Source organism: Sinocyclocheilus anshuiensis, unplaced genomic scaffold (assembly GCF_001515605.1).
Source record: "Sinocyclocheilus anshuiensis isolate Anshui unplaced genomic scaffold, SAMN03320099.WGS_v1.1 scaffold914, whole genome shotgun sequence".
Classification (NCBI taxonomy): Eukaryota; Metazoa; Chordata; class Actinopteri; order Cypriniformes; family Cyprinidae; genus Sinocyclocheilus; species Sinocyclocheilus anshuiensis.
In genome coordinates this window covers 1187799-1204504 of record NW_015539870.1, presented here as the reverse complement: position 1 = coordinate 1204504, position 16706 = coordinate 1187799, and the positions used below count along the sequence as shown (strand labels likewise).

At 38.1% G+C, this 16706-nt stretch overlaps 1 protein-coding gene across 2 annotated transcripts in view; it reads right to left on the bottom strand.

The window, feature by feature from the left end:
- Window positions 1-5684: 5684 nt before the first annotated feature.
- The window catches only part of LOC107685071 (T-box transcription factor TBX4-like), a 22465-nt gene continuing 11443 nt past the window's right edge, over window positions 5685-16706 (bottom strand). For both annotated transcript variants that reach the window (XM_016481530.1, XM_016481531.1), the window contains exons 4-9: window positions 12871-12990; window positions 11518-11665; window positions 8212-8364; window positions 8007-8095; window positions 7696-7931; window positions 5685-7012 (exon numbers count right to left, since the gene is read on the bottom strand). In XM_016481530.1, coding sequence (XP_016337016.1) covers window positions 6366-7012; window positions 7696-7931; window positions 8007-8095; window positions 8212-8364; window positions 11518-11665; window positions 12871-12990 — 1393 coding nt within the window. In that variant the 3' untranslated portion in view covers window positions 5685-6365. The remainder of the gene's footprint in view (window positions 7013-7695; window positions 7932-8006; window positions 8096-8211; window positions 8365-11517; window positions 11666-12870; window positions 12991-16706) is intronic.

The following is a 16706-nucleotide window of genomic DNA, read 5'->3' as shown; positions in this document are numbered from 1 at the left end:
AGGGGATTGACACTCTAGATGGTTGAAAACTGGCAGGCATTCTGCTTTCCTTATACACAATACCTTGCCTCTTTGAATAGACCTGTCCCTATTCATTAAACCAAAGTACTATCCACTCCAGACAGCCCCTGTTGAGTCTTTTCTGTCAAGTCTTCATTCATTTGTTATTTTGGTCAAATAAACGGAATATGTGCTGTAGTAACAGAACTGGTACAAGTGAGGTAAGCATAAACAGTGTCTCAAGCTTAAACAGATTGGTTTTCCACTTCCTTAAATGACTAATGCCTTTAAAGGAGTGCTGATGTGGGAGTCAAAGACTTGGACCTGTGGAAGGAAGGAATCCGTTGTTGTAAACTCAATTTTGTCACTAAGAGTCTGTGTACTCGATAGAGGCCTGCAAGCCCGACGGGGCCCGACACGCTGAGTCCATTCAGGCCGGGCTCGGGCCATTATTTTTTTTTTCTTACAGATCGTACTCGGGCTCATTTAGCTTCTCTCGTTTTATTGTGCCCATATACGCGCAGAGCACACACAGGCTACTGTATGAAATATTGATTATATTATAAATAGGCATATTATACATAGACTATGCAATACGCAACGAATATACGCACGCATTAGCAATAATAAGGAGATATTTGAATTATTTATTAATAAATTAGTGTTTTCTGAGTCCGTGTCGCAAAGATGAAGATGACGATCCTGACTTGCCATCTCCTCATCGGACGCGCCTTTAGAGAGAAATGCATGTTTACGGATTTTATAAAATCCGTAAAAATAGTTTTTGTTTTTGATTTGAATAATTTCGTTTTAAGGTAGTAATTTAAAATATTCTATAGATATATTTAGCAAGTCTGTGAGGCAAGTATTCGCTGAGTTTCGGTTCATCATTGTGAAGCGCTCCTGGCCGAAATTGCAGAAAGCGCATCTTGTATTTATCCTTTATTTTATAAAAGCACAATGTTTTGTTGATATTGTGAGTGCACACAAATAAAAGTAGACCATTTACATTTCCGAGTGATGTATTACTCTTACCTTTTATGAGCAAAAATTACAGCATATTTTACGTTGTTTCCAATGCAAGTGATCGCGCCGGCGCCTCCATGTCCTGTAAAGCGCGCTTTAGCTCTCTGCACAAACGATTAGATATGCGTCTAATAACGCACATTTATATAGGTTAAACATTTAAACTAACATTGTGATATGCTTGAACTGTTTTATATCTATAGATTTTATTTTAGGCAAGTCGTGATGATTTCAGAAGGCTAAATTGATCAAACATGATCAACTCTGTCTGCCGCTGGCCGCTTGGTCGTTATTTTAAAGGGGTCATATGATGCGATTTCAAGTTTTCCTTTCTCTTTGAAGTGTTACAAGCTGTTCGTGAATAGATAAGATCCCTGAAGTTGCAAAGACTAAAGTCTCAAAACCAAAGAGATATTCTTTATCAAAGTTAAAGCAGACTGCGCTTGTCGGAAGGAGGGACTTTGTAGAAAACAAGCGTTTGAGAGAGGCGGGGCATAGAGGACCTACAATAATGTACAGTATTTGAAAAATAATGTGATTTTTGAACATTAAAGCATGTCAACATATTCTGTTACACCAAATACACAAAATAATGATCTTTAAAAAAGCATCATATGACCCCTTTAAAAAACAAAACTTGCATTTAACGAACAAAAACATGCTCCAAACGTTTTTCTAAATGAACTTAATAAAAAAACGAAACAAAATATAATCACTTTGACATTACATGCAAAACTGAACTATTTTAATCGCTGAAACAGTAGTATAAGCTGTTTTGGGAGAAAGGGAAAAAAAAAGACAGGCTCGGGTCGGACTCGGGCCAAGAATTCTGATGAGCTGTCGGACACGGGCCGGGCTAGGTCCTGAGCATCTCGGCCCAGGGCCTATATTTGAGGCCCGTGCAGGGCTCTAGTACTCAAGGAGGTCCCCTCAAGACCAAATGCTGCATCTTGTTCTCAAAACAATCAATGCCTAATTGTGTGCCTGGTCATGTGACTAAGGAATCTGATCTCTTTCCTTTGACCTGTACAGTTGCTCTACCACTCATAAAATACAGAGGTAAGCAGGCTCGGTTACTTTAATCATGTGTATTCTGCAAGAACCCTCTCGCTGGTTGGTTTATTCGGTGCAACACTTCCTGCATTTCCTTTTGGTCCTGAGCACACACTCCAGGATGCCGTGTTAAGATTGGGGGCTTGTGAAAGGGGCAGACCTCGGTGTTTTAACCGCTGATTGGCTCTCTAGACCCAACAGAAACTCTGTTGAGAGCGCAGAGGTGGAGTATTGAAGTGCACAAAGGCGTATCACGCTTTCAAACACTAATTTGCCATCCAGAACCTGCTCTTTCCTTGACTACACACACACAGGTTCACATGCTAAGCCATTAGTTGGCCAGCAAATGTGATGCAACGATGAGGTAATGTGAAGACTATGCATGTGTAGTCCTCAAATCCAACCACAGCAGTTTTTATAATCATATGTTGTTGTTGTTTTTTTTTGTTGAAAATGTTCATGTTCCAGTAAAGTATGTATTTGGATACAGATCAACATTGTTCACTTTGAGAAGCTTTGTTGTGATTGGTTAAATAGCCTTTTATAAAAAAATTAGCCCCAAATTTGAGCTTGTTTGTTGCCTGTGTTCTTCTGCCATCACAGCACACTATATATCAACATCACAGGCCTTTATATAATCCGATGGATAAACGATTAATCCATCCACCATTTCTTTAGCAAACTCTAATCCGCAGTATGTATATAATACAATTATTTATTTTTATTGGTGCTTTTATCCAAAGCCACTCAGTAATGTTGGACCCCAATTTTCTACAGTTGGGTTTATGTTTTAATGGAGTCGACCAGATGTACCTTTTGATCAAGGGATACCGCCTTGAGTTGGACCTCTGAATCTCCCAATTTGGCCCTCCTCCTAAAGCCCACCCTCTTGTCTAAGATCAGTCAACCCCCCCCCATTTCCAATGCAGCAAGACCACAGACAACTCCAGCTTGAGGGATTATGACTTCGCTTTTATTCCAAAGTCACTGAAAGTGCAAAAAACAACTTAGCTTTAGACTTGACAGCATTTATGCCTGCTGCAATGGGCAGGTGAGGCACAAAAAAAGGGCTACATGTAGTGCCCCTCCCGTTTCAGTCACCCCCTTTTTTTATCCCAAGAGTGTTGGCGGGCCCGGTGAATGCAAAGCTGTCCGGTCGCCCCAGCGGATCTGGCCGCATGTGGATCAAATCAGAATTATCCACTAATTGACTATTTACTGGGCCCAAGAAAGGCCATAATTGACTTGATATTAAATACCCTCAAAGTATTTAAAGCGTGCTTCTGAGTGCTCCTTCGAAGAGCCGATTCCAACATTTTACAAGGAAGAGTGACTTAAGCTGCTGGGTCAGAGAGTTGCCTTGCCAAGGTGGCTCTCAGATGGGATTTAGGGACGACAGTGGGAAGCTGCAAGTGGAGGGCAAGGGATATCTCCTCCAATGAGTTCCAGATGCCCCCCCACGTCCAAATTTAGATAGATACTACAAGCTGGAGTATTCTGTGTGAGGCTTAAATCTGGCTCTGTTTTAATGGAGATAGACGGCTTTTTATGTGGAAAGTTAAATTGCATGAATCTTATAGGTCCAGTTTGTCTTTTTATGTGCTACCAAAGCTTTGGTTTAAAAAAAAAAAAAGGCCGGCTAAGTTTTGATCAGATGACAATGAGGGCTCTTTTTAAGTGATCCTAGATTTATCAGATGGGATTTGGTAAGGGAGAGTGTTTCAGTTTTTAAAAGCATATTAAAGTACCACATGACACTTCCTGTACTTGAACCCAGTCAAAAACAGAACAGCACTCCATTGAAGTTATGTATAATACAATGGCTATTTACTTCAAGCTCATGTGTCCTATTACTCTATTGGTACTTTATGGGATTCATTCTTGGATTGTGTATCACTCATGTAAATCAAAATGCTTTTTGGAGCATTTCAAAGAGCCAGAGTCTGATGTTCTCATTTCCTCCCTTCCCCTTAGATCTGCTTGGTTTCATCAGCAGTCCAGTTCTTCTCTACAATCTAACCTGGAACCCATTCAGAGGAATCAACTGCATTTCCCATTTGCCTTTTAATGTCCCTTTTATTTTTATCACAATGAGGTAATATTTTTTTGTTATAACTACTTTTTTCCCCTTATGTTCTGAGAACCCTGCTTTATACAAATCAACTAATTTTTTACTTGTTTGTAGTTAAATAAAGTCACAAAAATCACATCACCTAGCACTTCTTTTCATCAATTTATCAGAATGAAAACAGTTTAGCAGATACTCTCATCCAATGTGACTTTTAAAAAACTCCTTTAGTTTTCTTGTGACAACATAACCTATTTTATAGCATATATTCATTATAGAATTATGGATTATTAGAATAAATATTATTGCACACATTATAGCATATTTCTTGTGATGCACCATTATTTAAAAAAAAAAGATTTAACCAAAATAATATTCCACAATCACTTTTTTGTTTTATTATTTTTCTTATGGCTGGTAGCTGATATTGAAATAATCATTATTTTCAAATTTTCTAAATTTGTTCTTAAACACATCTGTAGATATTAGTTAATTAGGTAATTTTAGTCAGAGCTTATTATGAGTAATAGCATGGCAATAAAGCAAACATGTCTCAGTAACGCAACCAAAAATCATCCAATGGTCCATAAAAACCACACTTGGAATTTTAGCATCTACCACATTCAGGTGGGTTGAAATTTGAGTGTTATCTATAGATCATTATTTTATATTTCTTAGTTGTTAATTAACCATCCTATATTTACCTTCCGCAGTCCATTCAAACAGGAGGCCTTGGAAACAATGTCACACAATGGACTCATCATGGGAAATTAAAAAAGGTACAGTTTATTCAACTTGTGCAAAAATCTGAAATGCCTATGGATATAATTAGTCACATGCTGAATTAACTGACTTTTTGTCAGTTTTCCCAATTTAAATGATGTAGTGCGAGTACATTCACCACTATATGCTCCCTTAACACATCCTGTTTTCGTTAATTAGAACCGCAGTGCTTACCAGTATTACCACATTCTCTTTGAGTTTGACTTGTGGCTGCCTGCCTGCAGAGGCTGTTTTACTTTGTTGACCTCTTAAGGATTTTCCAACCCAGCCAGTTGAGTTTTGGACTTCAGATGAGTTCTCTGTTCTTCTCTATTCCTCTCTTAATGATCACTCTTTAAGCTTCCATCTGGTTGCAAGGAATTCTCTGATGTCGCATTGCACTAATTGAACAAATTTGGACAATGATTTGGTGCCACTGCCAGACTCACAACTCAAACACTTCTCTTCTAGCACATATCGTTCAACCTGCCCCACACTCCATTTACAGACACAGTCCAACGGAAACGGAGGAAAAGTATCGGAGCCAATCCAAGACCACTTTAATCTGAGCTGTAAGTCCGGTATGTATTTTTGTTTTTTACCATAAATATCATTTTATTATTTGATTACGGTAGAGGGTCAGGTGTTTTAATATTTAATAGCTTCATTGTTGTGATTACATTACAAAGATATAGTAGCAATTGCATAGCATCAGTACATTAGCAATTCCATTTAAATTTAATATATTAAATGGAAAAAAATAAACTTTTTTTGTTTAAAACTTTATTGCGTTAACAGGAAAAAATAAGGATCTCTTAATAACACCCAGAAAATAACTCCAACCAATCTTTGGGCTCGGCCCAGGTTTTACACTCTAACATTTGAAGGGGAAAAAGGCAGCCTTAGTAATAACTAAGTCTGTTTAGGTTAACTAACAACTAAACTTCTCAATATAATCCATTGACTTTTTTCATTATGCACCTAATACACAAAATCTCTCAAGCAGAGCACAATTTCAATTGGCACACACATTTTGTGCTTCATACAAAAAGTCGGCACTGAAAAGGTTCATCTTAAAAGGACAGTTTATCCAAAAATGAAAGTCTGCCATTGCTTTCTTGCCTTAATGCCGTAGCAAATTTGTATGATGATCTTTATTCACCAAAGAAGATTTTTTTCATTTTTGACTGAGCTAACCCTTTAATGCCATTTGTGCTTGTCTTCACCACCCGCGCATGAACTGCTACTCTAGTCGTATCTCGAATTCAAATAAATACACAGTGCCACAAATTGTGGGCTTCCTATACTATTAGGCTAAATATATTTATGGCTTTGCTTTACAATTTAGTATCATGGCTGTACGTAAAAATAATCTCATTGCAGTTGTTGTTCAGAGATAGTTTGTTGCTCTTAGCTGAAGAGGAATATAGTTGTAGATGGTGCTGTGGGTCACTCTTTAACTGTCAGTCCAGTGTGGCCCAACACTGCTGAGGCCCGTTTGGTATTGATAGGCTGGTTCTCGTGTTGAAGTGGGGCTGTGGGTCGGATAGCCTGTGAAATCCCTTTGTGAACGTAACGGTGATCCAAGCTTCCTATGAAACAGCGAGGAATGTGCTCTATCATGGGGGGCAGGGCCGGAGGGGGAGGAGGAAGCTGAAGATGGTGTGGGTGGCAACACCCGCTGTGTGGTAAACGTAACTAGGTCGGGAGGTGCTGGATGTGGATGCTGCATGGACGGTGAGTGGTGGGGAACCACAGAGGGAACGGAGGCTGGGCTGTTGAAGTGGGCGGGAAATGGCTGGTATGGCATAGCCTCCACAGTTTGCATGCCATAACGAGGATACGGCTGCACTGACGCCCACATATTGCAGTTCAGGGAGGGGGCTGGGAGATCATCAGCACCCACTGTGCCCCCTGCCTCTCCCTCCATTCCTCCATACATACATGCCTCTCTAGAGCCCAATGCCTCGCTGCAGTATGGGTGGGACAGCAGGGGTGGATCGTAGGATGGACGGGAGCGCAAGTAGTGCTCATCTGTAACTGCAGAGGCTGTTGTGTCAAGATAGGGTCGTTTGCATCCCAGTTCCAAATGCCTTGTGTTATCTAAAAGAAAATATAATGAATACACGTGGTTGAAAATGCATCCGTTTTTTTTTTTAATGTACTCTAAATACTTCATAAAAAGTGCAGCTAGTCAGAATTTATGTCAGGACTAGGGATGCGCCCATGCCAATAATCTTATTAATATATATTATATTATATTATATTATTAATAAAAAACTAATGTTATGATGCTTACATTTACTTGTAGCATTTAAAATAATTGAATTTAATCAGTCTAAATGCTACAAGTGAATTTAGGCAACAGTATTAGAATGTAGAGTATAAAAAATATTTTGAGATTGATTAAAGATTACATTTGTGTTATTAAATTATTAGCATTTTTTAATATGAATTTTAAGTGAACGTTAGATGACTGCAAAGGAAATCTAAGTGTAAAAATACAGGAAATGAGCACAGCTGATATCGAACCAAAGACTTAAACTACTTCAGTCTGTGTGCATTGAATTTATTTAATACACGAGTTTCACAATTTGAGTTGAATTACTGAAATAAATGAACTTTTCCACGACATTCTAATTTATTGAGATGCACCTGTATATAAAAACTGACTGACTATGACTATAACTGACTGACTAAACTGACTATGGTACTAATAATCATGCATCTATAGTCAGGATTAACACGGTTTTTTGGCAAATAAGGTGGTTGCCACAGCTATGTACCTCTGTGCTTGAAGCAGTGGTAAAGAAGGCTGGATTCCCGGCTAGATGGGAAGGAGTTAGAGAGTGTTTCCTGGGAATCAGAGTTCGGTAGAGGGACGCCACTGTCATACTGATAGTGAGAAACCACCTGCGGGTGGCTACTCAGCACACCTGCACCCAGTTTTCCTGACAGATGGCCATGTGATGAGATAAGCCTGTGCCGGACCATGTTCTTAGAAATCACAGGGTAATCTTTCCTAGGAAAAGGGTCACTTGGTCAGTAAGATATCTATTTGGTACATTATGCAGCATATTTAAAATTATAATCTTACCCTTGAAGTCTGGACACACGCAAATCACCCTCGTCGCTGCCACGGAAACCTTTGGCAAAAGGATTGTTCTCAATTTTTAACTGGGTGATCTATAAAAAACAAACAAGTTAGTAATTGCAGTGTATTTTAAACATAACTGCAGGTGTGAGCAATAGTTTGCAATAGTGTGAGACACTATTGTATTATGGTCAGGTTGTGTTGGTACCTTATGGTTCTGATAGGATGTAACAGAGATGAAAGCTGTCTCATGGAAGACGTGAGTGCAGTAGGCCGTGTTCTTAGAGCCAAAGGCATTGTTCTCATCAGCCTTCACGATGTGTAACCTGGGCTGGTATTTGTGCATTGAGTTCAAGATGATCTGAGAACAGAAGTGCAATTAAAATAGAATATTAACAAAAAGAGACCTTTTCCATTTTTTTAAATAGTTAATTCTAATGCATATACATTTTCATACAATTTAAACACGTTATTAACAGACTGACAGCACTTGACGCATTATTTACGCATACATTATGTTAACAAACCCTTTTAGGGTTACAGAATATTAAATTATTGGGTTGTAATTGTTCAATTTCATCATAGTTCAAAAATAGCTATATATCTGTATAGTATATTGTCACTATATGTATGTAATTGGTAATAAATATATATATATGTGTGTGTGTGTGTGTGTGTGGAAAAACGGTTAGGTTTAGTGTATGGGTTGGGATTAGGGCTTTAGAAAAAAGTTAACTATAACTATACAAATATATATGATAAATATTTGTTTTAAAATGTGGTTCAAAAACTTCAAAGGTTTGGGGTCATAAAATGTTTTATGTTTTTGAAAGTCTCTGCTGCATTTATTTAATCAAAAATACAGTAAATTCTAAAACGGTAATATTAAAAAATATTTTTTACAATTTAAAATAACTTATCTTTTTTAACTATTTTTAAAAATAATTTTGTGATTTATTCCTGTGATGGCAACACTGAATTTTCAGCAGCCATTACTCCATTCTTCAGTGTCACATGATCCTTCAGAAATCATTCTAAAATGCTCCAGGTACATTTTTTATTATTCCTACAATAAATTTTACATTTAAAAATTTACATTTCTAAAGCCGTGAATACATAAATACCTATATGTACGATCCTCTTACACCCATATTGTAGGTTTTTGGGAATATCAAAGTGTACAAAACTGTATGTTGAACACTAATGAGGCTGTTAATGTACAGTATATGTTAATGTGACAGGATCAATAAATATGTCAAAAGCTTTTGTTCTGTGTTGTATGCAAGTAATCCAATTGGATCTTTTGTGTATGTGTGTTTGATCATAGTGTTCTAGCACCAGTCTGCTCAGTGCATCCATGTGTTCGGTGTTCAGTGAAGCGTTTAGTTAGGGTCATCCCCAACACAGTTCTGTCAGGGCCAATAAGCATCAAGGCCCTTCCCTTTGTTATGTCGACTCTCAGACAGAGAGTGAGGCAGCTCTCCTCGTAGCTGCACTTTTTAAAGAGGAGTTAGGAGCACTAGTGCACGGAGGGCAACCTCAGGTCAATCCCCCCATTTCATACACAGACGGTAGCCCCAGCCAAATGAATGGTTTGAGCACTTCATTGGGTGAATGCAGACACATCTGACCTTTGCCTGGTTGGCTGGCTAGCGTCTTGAGGTAATACCATGTGATACGAGCTGCACTGATGATTCAGATACAGGGATGTGTGCTGGCCAAATATATTAATCAAGCACCCCTTTCAGATCAATGCAGACTCCGAGGCTGGTCCTTGCCTTTCATCTCAATGTTTGCTTTTAATCTAAGATCTATTTTTGGGAATAGAAGTTGTGTCATGTGACCTTAAAGCTAGATGGCCCTGCACCAAAAATATTCCTGCAAGTTCAGTCTACAGAGAGCTTATAAATATCTTTGGGTGTTGGGTGTATGTGTGGTCAGTGGCCTAGCAAAGGAAATCAAAGCATGGTGTTGTGGACATGCCAATATATCACAATTTCCATACTTTCTGAAAAACTAAAAAAATATTGGTTATCAGTTAATATTGGAGTTTTTTTTTATGTATTGGCCAATATTGTATATAAAGTATATCGTCCAAACATTTGGGGTCAGTTTGGTAAGCTTTTTTTATGTTTTTGAAAGTCTCTTATGTTCAACAAGGCAGCATTTATTTAAAAAATAAAAATACAGTACAAATAGTAATATTGTGAAATATTATTACAATTCTGAATAACTGTTTCCTACTTTAATATAATTTTAAAATGTTATTTATTCTGGTCATGGCAATGGTGAATTTTCAGCAGCCATTACTCCTCTTCAGTGTCATGTGATCCTTTAGAAATCATGCTAATATGCTGATTTGGTGCTCAGGAAATATTTCTTATTAGTATCAATGTTGAATGCAGTTTTTGCTGCTTAATATTTTTGTGTCATTTTCATAACATAAAAATTATTATCATCAGCACAGCATTTTTATATCTGGGACTCCTATCTTTAGCGCATGTTTTGCCTGTGACTTGTGTGGCGTGCACTAACATGGCTACAGTGTCGGCCTGTATTGGGGCTTTCGGTCAGCCACGGTGTCCCTGCTGTTGTGGGCGTCAGTAGAGCTTAGCAACCTCTTTCCAAGCTCATTACTCGCCCTTATCACTTCCTAGGCATTCAACTAATCCTGACAGGCCAACTTTGTGCCGTTCTGACAGGTTATGAACCTAATGAGCTTGCTTCTGATGTTATTGCATCAGACAAGCTAGGTCCACAGGCTCCTTTGGGCAGCGCTGCCATGGTCAGACTCCTCACCTCTGCTCCACAATCTCTCTTCTCCTTTCTTCTACTTTCTCAAGATGACCCTTACCATAACTCTCACATGAGGTGTATTCATTCAGAACTGAACAGGACGCAGAATTGTAATTCCAATTGAATTTGGAGGGAGTTGAAAAGTAATTTTTAGCAACGAAAAATGTTTGTCAAGATAGACTTAAACATGTTTTGTCTTTTAAACCTTTGACAGCCTTGCTTGAAGGTTTAATTCCAATGTAATTTCAGTTTAAAGAAATAAAAACTCTGGGAAATTAAATGCTTTTGTGCCTTAGTCTCAGACAGAATTCCAGTCTATCCCACAGATTTTGAAAAATGTCATAGCTCGATCTTCTGGAGAAACATACTCTCTGGTGACGTATACTGGTCTTATCCAATAATTTTGTCCTCTTAAACTCTGCCTCTTTCTTACAATTGAACTTAAGCTTGCATTCAGATCTGCCTCCATACAATCATCAACTGACAGATAGAAGGCAAGCCCCCCCCCCACCCTACACTTTGTTTTTTTTTATTAATCTGTTTCACTTGGATGATTGTCACAATACCAAACAAAAGATCGGTTGCTATGTCCACTACATTTTGTGTCCCACCTAGTCCACCTTGTAATGCTCTCTTACTTGCCCACTGTCTCATCAGATCCAAAGTTTTAATGTCAAAGCTCAGATTTTTTGAAAATAATTTGTTTACGGCCACTCACGTGCCCAAATGGATCAAGGTGGTTGTTTGTGAGCTTCAGCTTTTGAAAGGAGACCAGCTGTCTCATCCAATGGGCCCCTGTTGCAGGAGAGTCTGGGTGGACGTAGAGTCTTCCAGGCATGGCAGGCTCTGCTTTTCCTGCTACCATCCTATGGAAAAGAACATACGATTTTTTTTTGACAACCCTAAGAGGCACTAGCAACATTTGCAAAAGACCTGTAGCTAATAGTTGTTGGTGCAGTGATTTAGACTGTCCCCCAGATTTTCTCTTCTAGTACTACATAGCTTTCCAGCACCTCTGACATCATGCCATAACGCTTTTAAAAGGAAAATAGTTTTTCAGTGTTGCACAAATTCTATATAGGATATAGCCGCAGACTACAGAAAGGCTTTATGCAGAACATCTGTACATTAATGACAGATTCAGAGCACGAGTGGTTATGTCCGTGACATTATGGGAGTAATTCCCAAAGATTTGGGGTGGCTGCTTTGACCATAACATCACTGCTAATTGTGTGCCTTGAAGGTGTTGCTGAAGATCTCCAGAACCGATGCTGGCAACTGCTGGAATTCCAGTCTATCCCACAGATTTTGAGAAATGGTCATAAAATATTCGTTCTCGTAACAAAACATGCAATTCATTGAGATTTGCGTGCCATCGTTATTTAATTTTTTCCCCATGCTGGATTCAAACAGGTCTGACTTATTTCTGGTGCCAAATGTTGCATGGGTGTATGGTACCCATATCTAGTGGCATTGCCAGAGGCACAGGGTCACAAAGAGGACAGCATGCATAACCCAGCTGTTTTAAGCCCATTGGTTTTGACAGACTGCCTGCTGTAGCCTACAGTAATTAACTCTGTGCTAATGACAATCCACAGCCAGAACTAGCCAGCATTGCATGAATAAACTGATGCAGACGGCACATTGTTTGCTAATAAATATGGTTGCAATTTGAGTTTCCTTCAGTGTTGGCCTTTGCAAAAAGTGTTTTATTGGATACATTCTCATTTTATAAAAAGACAGTTCACGTTTACTCAAACGAGTATAAAGTGTGTTAAAAAATTGTACTGTGTAGAATGGTGAATGGCACCATTTATCCACTCAATTCAACAAACTTAGAATCAAAGAGACTGGAGGAGACCGCAAAATGTAAAACATGCAAATTTTTGTCCAGATTGTGTTTGTCCAGATGCCTGAAGGGACCAGTCACTTTTCTGATCATGTCATATTTGCTATTGCATGTTCAAGCACAACTTTCCAGAATGTGGTTATTCTAATTATTCTATTGTGAGCCTTGCTCAAAGAAAAAAACAAGGAACATTAAAAATATATAAAGGAATAGTGAACTCACCACTTGTTGTCACAGAACTTGTACCGATGGTCATCAGCTGGAACAATGTCAGTTAAAAGGATGTATTTGGTCTTGGGATTCATTCCTGTGACTTTAACTTTGTAGCTGGGAAACATTCGCCTAAAAAAGTACAAATGATACCATCAGGGTTAAAAATAGTGCCTTACCATTGAAAGATGATGTCACATTGAAATAGAACTTAATCGCTTCAGGTGTTGTTAAATGATGAGAAATAATTTTATTCATTTATTCACTACTTTTTTTTTTTTATCAATAATTTTATTTCTGTTTTTTTTTTAAGTTCTTTTTATCTACATACTACTGTTTAAGAAGCACAAAAGGTCGCTTAAATCTCAAAGAAGGCTGCATGCTCAAGCATCCCCAGACAATCCTCTGAAAATCATCTTACTATAAAAGGCTACACTTCAAAAAAATCATAAAACCTAAAGCATAAAATTTAACTGTTATGCTCGACAACCCCATATAAGGAGTCATGATCTGTACCTGGTACTGATTTGCTTTTGGACAGATATATATTTTTAGGGATTGACTCTGTTTTGAAGGAGCCGCTCTATAAAATGTGGGATCTATATTTTGTTCAGATACAGGTAAAGCTGAGATGACAGACAGAATATGCTAATATAGCAGACGCAGTCATAAAACAAGTCAATGTAGCTACCTTTGGTGACCTCTTCACATGAAATATCCAGAAGACTTTTTTTTTTAATCATCTGCAAAGTTGCAAAAAGATCAAGTCCCCTTATAAACTCTGAGTGCTTTTTTAATGGCAGGTCTTTTAAACAGTGGGCAGCTAAACAGCCCCATTGCACCACTCCACTCCTCCAGAAAGTTCCACTGCAGTGCATTACTTTCTTGAGGTTCCACCAACAGTCATACATTACGGCAAATAAATGTGCCCTGAACTGAATCATTTCATTGCATTTGCAAATGCAGAGTTACTCAGGCCTGCACTATGTAAAAAGTTCCCTGAAAGCACTACCTTTAATACCCAAAGGAAGAGCTCAGGGAAAGGTAAAGCTCCATGTCTGGCTCAGGTCTACAATCCAATCAATGTAAATCACGCTGGGCAAGAGATTGCTATAGATTTGCTTTAAGCCATCAGGAACATCTTAAACCTATCCATCAGGCTTTGTCTGATGATGATGTGTTTCCTTGTCCTTCGGTGTCAATAATTCCAAAAATTATCATCCACTATCTTATTTTGCTGTTGGTTCTGACATTGTTTCTACACTTTACAATTAGATTCAATTAGTTAACATTAGTGAATGCATTTTGGTGTCATGAACTATGAACTTTTACTACATTTTTATTGAATTGTAATTTATTTAAACGGTATTTTTAAAATCTTGGTTAATTATGAGTGTATATTTATGAAGTCAATTTATAAATATACTATTGTTCATTATGTTCTTTTATAATATTTATTGCTATTAGTAACGTTTTATGATACCTGTTGCACTCGCTAAATAAAACTTACTGTAAAATGCTACCTTAGTATTACATTAAACATTACAAGAGTTCTTCTGTATGTACTTTTATGTACTGAACATGTAGACATTTTCAAAATATGCAAATCTGTCTAAAATGAATTATTCATGTTAAGAAAATCGTTAGGAAAAATTAACTTCAGTATTTACAGTACTAACAGCGAAGATGTAATACATCTAGAGTAAAACACATTTACTCAAGACACACATGTAAACAGCTGAGGGATATGTAATGCTCTTTCCATTTATGCAACATTTTGACATAATGGCTGCCACAGTAGATCACATGGCTAAATATCTTCTTTTTTCCCCAGAAGAAAGTCAGAGAGGTTTGGAATGACATGAGGGTGAGTAAATGATGGCACAGTTTTAATTTTTGGTATATATTACATGTCAAGTTTGTAGATATCCATGGGAATAAAATTCTTTCAAGTGATATGGTTACTTTTTTAGTTATCTCAGTAAAAGCACTGTTTATGGGTGGGTCTGCGCTTTAGTGTATATGTATGAGGACGACAATGAGAAATGGCAAGTATGAAGGTGTATCATATCGGTGTCAGCATGCGCATTATGCCAGCTGTTTCATTTAGTGCTTTTGCATGCCTGCGCTTTCAGTGATTCATACTATCTGAAGGAGTCGGCAGAATGGCTAGATCAAAAGGAGCTAGATGATGAAGCAAGATAGGTCCTTTAGGGCCTGGGAGACATGATCTAACGGGGCACCGAGCTTCTCTCATCAGCCTAGCTGATGCTTACTCTGACAGGCTGTGTACAAGAAACACCAGCCGGCTGCTTTCAATAGTCATGCTTAGTGCTTAGTACTGGGCCGCAGACTGTATGTGCAATAAGACCTGTTGTAGCAGAGTTTCCTCACTTCTTCAAAGGAATATTCTGAGTTCAACACAAGTTAAGTTCAATCGACAGCATACATAATGTTGAGTACCAAAAAAATTATAAAAATTACTTGCAAAATTTTACTTGCAAAAATCGACGTTAAAATAAGGCACTTAACATGGAAATAAATGGGTCCAATTTTGGAGGATTTAAAAGCAGAAATGTGTACTTTTATTAATGCACTGAATTCTCTTAAAACCTGTGTATTATTTAAGCTGTGGAGCTGTTTAAATCATCACTTTTACTGTCATTTTAGGTTTAAAGTGGAAATAATTTTTTGTGGTAATCAACATTATGCCACAAATGCTGTTAACTGAGCTTGTACTGAACCCAGAATATTTTTAACACCATGTATGACCCACTTTCTCTGCATAGAATGTAGTGCTAGTTGCATGACTGGGGGATTGTTTTACTGTTTATGCTAAAGTAAATCACTTTTTGATTACAAAAACTCTTTTAGTCTTGAGGTCTGACACACTCAAATTTTAACATGATATTATTCTTTGGATTTTTGCCTTGTTTGTGGAATTCACAGAAGCAAAATATTGTCATAAGCAATTTTTGTTACTATATCATTTTATATAAGGGTGTATTATTCTTCAGCGTAAACCTATACTGTCAAACGGCATATACCGTGCAGACATGGCTCAAGCCTGCTATGTAACAAGACCCCGATGAGAATCATTGCATGAAATTGGCCTCAATTTTGTGTTATGGGAGCCATCGTGAAGAAACCTGGCAAGTTTTCTCAAGATTTACAGTTCAGTGAATGGCTGTCTAATGTCCTACAAGTCATATTCCCCTCAAAAAAAGAAAATGAAATGGTGAAAAGCTCTTCCTGCTTCATGGCTCGATTGACATATTGAGCATCTTTACCAGAGCCTGGTGTCCATTATACACTGAAGTATGTAAAATGAAATGAGCCCATCTGTTGTTGGAACTATGAGGAAGTACAGTCTCCTGTTCTGTGCGCAGCTGTCCGACTGAACAGTGCTTTGGCTCTTCAAAGGGTTTGAGGATTCTTGGAGCACTTTATCAGTTGGACAGGGGGAAGCCCATCCCTCACAATGTTACAGCATTAAAGAAAAATTGTGGTGACCTTTTGCATTTCCACAGAGAAGCGCTGAGAAACTGTTGGTTAAGACTGGCAGAGAGCATTGACTCATTCTCTGCTTAATATCCAGGGTCCTGCTCTTAATCCACAGGGCACATTAAATCTAACACATGGGGCAGCAGTTTGTGTTTTCAATTAGATATTTCTAGGCACAGGAATTCCGCCTTGCTTTACCTTAAGGTGGGCGTACACGGTGCGATTTTTGCTGTCGTACGAGCTCGCAGGTGATTTTTTTTCTCTTGGGAGAAAATCGCAGATGCTCGCATGGTCGCGGCTCGTACCGTGTGAGAAGAATTACGGGCCGATCCGAGACGTTACGA